General features: G+C 43.9%; 1 protein-coding gene across 1 annotated transcript; it reads right to left on the reverse strand.

Moving 5' to 3' along the window:
• Positions 1 to 966: 966 nt before the first annotated feature.
• On the reverse strand, positions 967 to 2,307 carry LOC120986072 (the record flags this gene model as incomplete). The annotated part of the gene is made up of 2 exons (XM_040414395.1): positions 967 to 1,051; positions 1,337 to 2,307. Coding segments are annotated over 2 exons (1,056 nt in total), but the record flags the coding sequence as incomplete, so codon positions are not given.
• Between the last annotated feature and the right edge of the window lie 492 nt (positions 2,308 to 2,799).

Consider the following 2,799-nt stretch of genomic DNA (forward strand, 5'->3'; position numbering starts at 1 on the left):
TCATTTTAGGATTGGGGACCTGTTTTAAGAGTCCTAGGCTTATGTAGCTGGCTTCGGATTTCAGTTCCAGTTTGGCATATTTCACCCGGGTTATATTGTTCACTTGTATGGGAATCAATAAATTGTCATTGACCTTTTCAATCCGTACCATGGATTGAGTATGTTTGGTCAGGTCCGCGACTTTGTGATTTCCTCCTTCAAGAGAAATAGTTAATACATCATCATCCAAGGTTACCTTTTCGATTCTGTCCCTCTGGATGGTAATGATGTGAGCGGCACCGTTGACAGCTTCCTCGGGCTTACCATTGTTTAGGATCGTGACATCCGGCGTTTGATTGTTCCTGAAATGAACTTCAATCGAGTTAGGCCTCTCTTCAATCACGTGACAACTGCGTTGTGTTTGTGCATTGCAAGAGAATTCATATGCAATGGGTGTCTTCACCTGAGTCCAGACTGCTTCATTAATGAAGTCTATTATGGTACTCAACCTTTTCATAAGGTCAATTCCTATGATCAGCCGATCATATGGAAGATCCACAATCAATGTGGGGTGTCTAATGGTCTTTTTGCCAATTCTAAATGTCAACCATGATGTACCTTTTACCTGTAAAGCATCTCCACCTACACTTATCAAAGAGCCATCAAATGATCTTAATCTCGGCTTCTTTGTCGTCAGATCCATAATCTTTTGGAAATAACTATATGATAAGATGGTGGCTTGTGATCCGGTGTCGAGTAAACTTTTGATTGGTCCGATAAGTTCATTTTGGAGATATGATTCCACAAAATATCGGCCGTCAACCTGGAATAAATCACACAAGAAATTAGAATGTTTACTCATATGATTCCTCTGTAGGGTTTGACCTCTCTGCAGCTTCGTGACCTCTGCATTCCTGTGTCTCACAGGAGAAGTTGGAGGAGCAGCATCGGCCCCCACCCTTGGGGAAAACTGGATTATATCACAGTTTACAGCTGATTCATGACAAGAGGCTGGAATGATGGGATCACACTCTGGAATAGATGCATGGTCGCAGGGATCGACACGATTAGACTGTAAGACAAATAAAATATTAGACACCTCCCCCCTGGCCCCAATCTTAGGGTCAGGGGTACTGCAAGGAGAAGTGGTATTAGTAATCACATCAGATTCTTTCACATCCATCTTAATGGCCTTGCAGTGGTCTGGGTTCGGACTCGGCCCAATCTGCTTTATGATGTTGAGCTGGGACCTGGAGTTGCCCCTAAAAAAGGTTCAGGCTGTTTTCCTGGGGATACCTGGGACAACTTTCTCACAATGTCATTCAACTGGGCCACTTGTTCTGCCAGCTGATCAAACCTGTTTGGTTTGCGCATATTTTGGTTTTGTGAGGCGCCCTGATTATTGGTGGGTGACCTACTCCTAGGTGAGTTTAAGGGTTCCTGCCTATCTTCCCTCTGTTGTCTGGGCCTGTTATTCCAGCGTCTGTAACCCTGGGAATCCCTATTGTAATAGGACCTATATTGGGGACCATTATTGTAATATGGACGGTAGTTAGACCTCCCAGCACCAGAATTATCCCCCTCTGACCCGTTGGGATTTTGGGGCTTGGTTTGCTTGGGTCTTACCTGTGTTTGCTGGGTTTGTTGGACAGGACCTGTAGACTGAGAATACTTACGTGGCTGTGTTTCAAATCCCAAGCTAGGGTTTACCTTAGCTTCAGCTATATTTTGCTCTGGGGATTTTTTAAATCTTCTCTCACCTGTTTCATGGCATTCACTGATATTATACAGCGTGGTGGCAGCCGTCACCAACCTATCCAAGGGAGCTTCAATATCCAGATCTCTGGCTAGGCTAAGTTTGATCTGGGTTGGCATAGCGTCATAGAACAGCTGCTTAAACTCTTCAGATTCCCAGTTTGGGGATCTATATGCTAACCCATAGGCATTTTTAAGGATAGAGAGGAATTCACGGGGACTTTGATTGGGCCTACATGTAAGCTTATATATGTCCCGTTTTGCAGCAGTAATGGTTCGGTAAGGTCCGAATTCCAGTTTAACTTCATGCAAAACACTTGGCCAATCTTGAATTCCTCTCTCCCTAAAAGAGGTAAAGTAATGACGATATTTATCATCAAATGCCCATGGAAGGAATCTGATTCTGTCAGCATCAGAGTATAATTTTAAAGAATCCATAGTGGATTCATACAGTTCTAAGTGATTCGCTATCTGAGAAGAACCTTTCTTAGAGAACTTGGACACAGTGGTATTTAAAAACTTAATTATGCTGGATGAATTTTGATCCTTTTCTGAATACTGGTAATTTTTCTTCCTAGAGACCACCTCAGCATATGATGGTCGCCTGGGACCCTGATCCTCTTTGTGGGCAAACATCTGTCTGCGTGGCAGGGAGTAAGATACATGCTTTCCCACATCACTATCAGACTCACATGCGCTTTCCCCACTCTCATGAGACACATATTGCACAGGTGATTTAACCCTAACCCTAACATGTCTATCCAAGGGAATATGAGGAGAGACACTTCTAGGGGCTTCCATATTACTGGCACCTAGTAAGGTGGTTACAGTTTGCAATGCCTGGTTCAATTGGGTTAATGCCTCCTGTGTTATCACACCAACACTTTCAGGTTGCTGAGTGTCTTGGATGGGGCCTGCTTTAGGAGCATGTGATGACATGTCTGGATGTTGGGGAGTAAGACATGGAGGGTCAGGAGATCCCACAGCGTTAGATGGGTCCCTTTCAGCATTGACTATATTATGGGCTGATCCATCTGTCTGCTTAGTTTTGGAATACTGACGATA

The sequence above is a fragment of the Bufo bufo genome, chromosome 1, assembly GCF_905171765.1.
Source record: "Bufo bufo chromosome 1, aBufBuf1.1, whole genome shotgun sequence".
NCBI classification, from domain to species: Eukaryota; Metazoa; Chordata; class Amphibia; order Anura; family Bufonidae; genus Bufo; species Bufo bufo.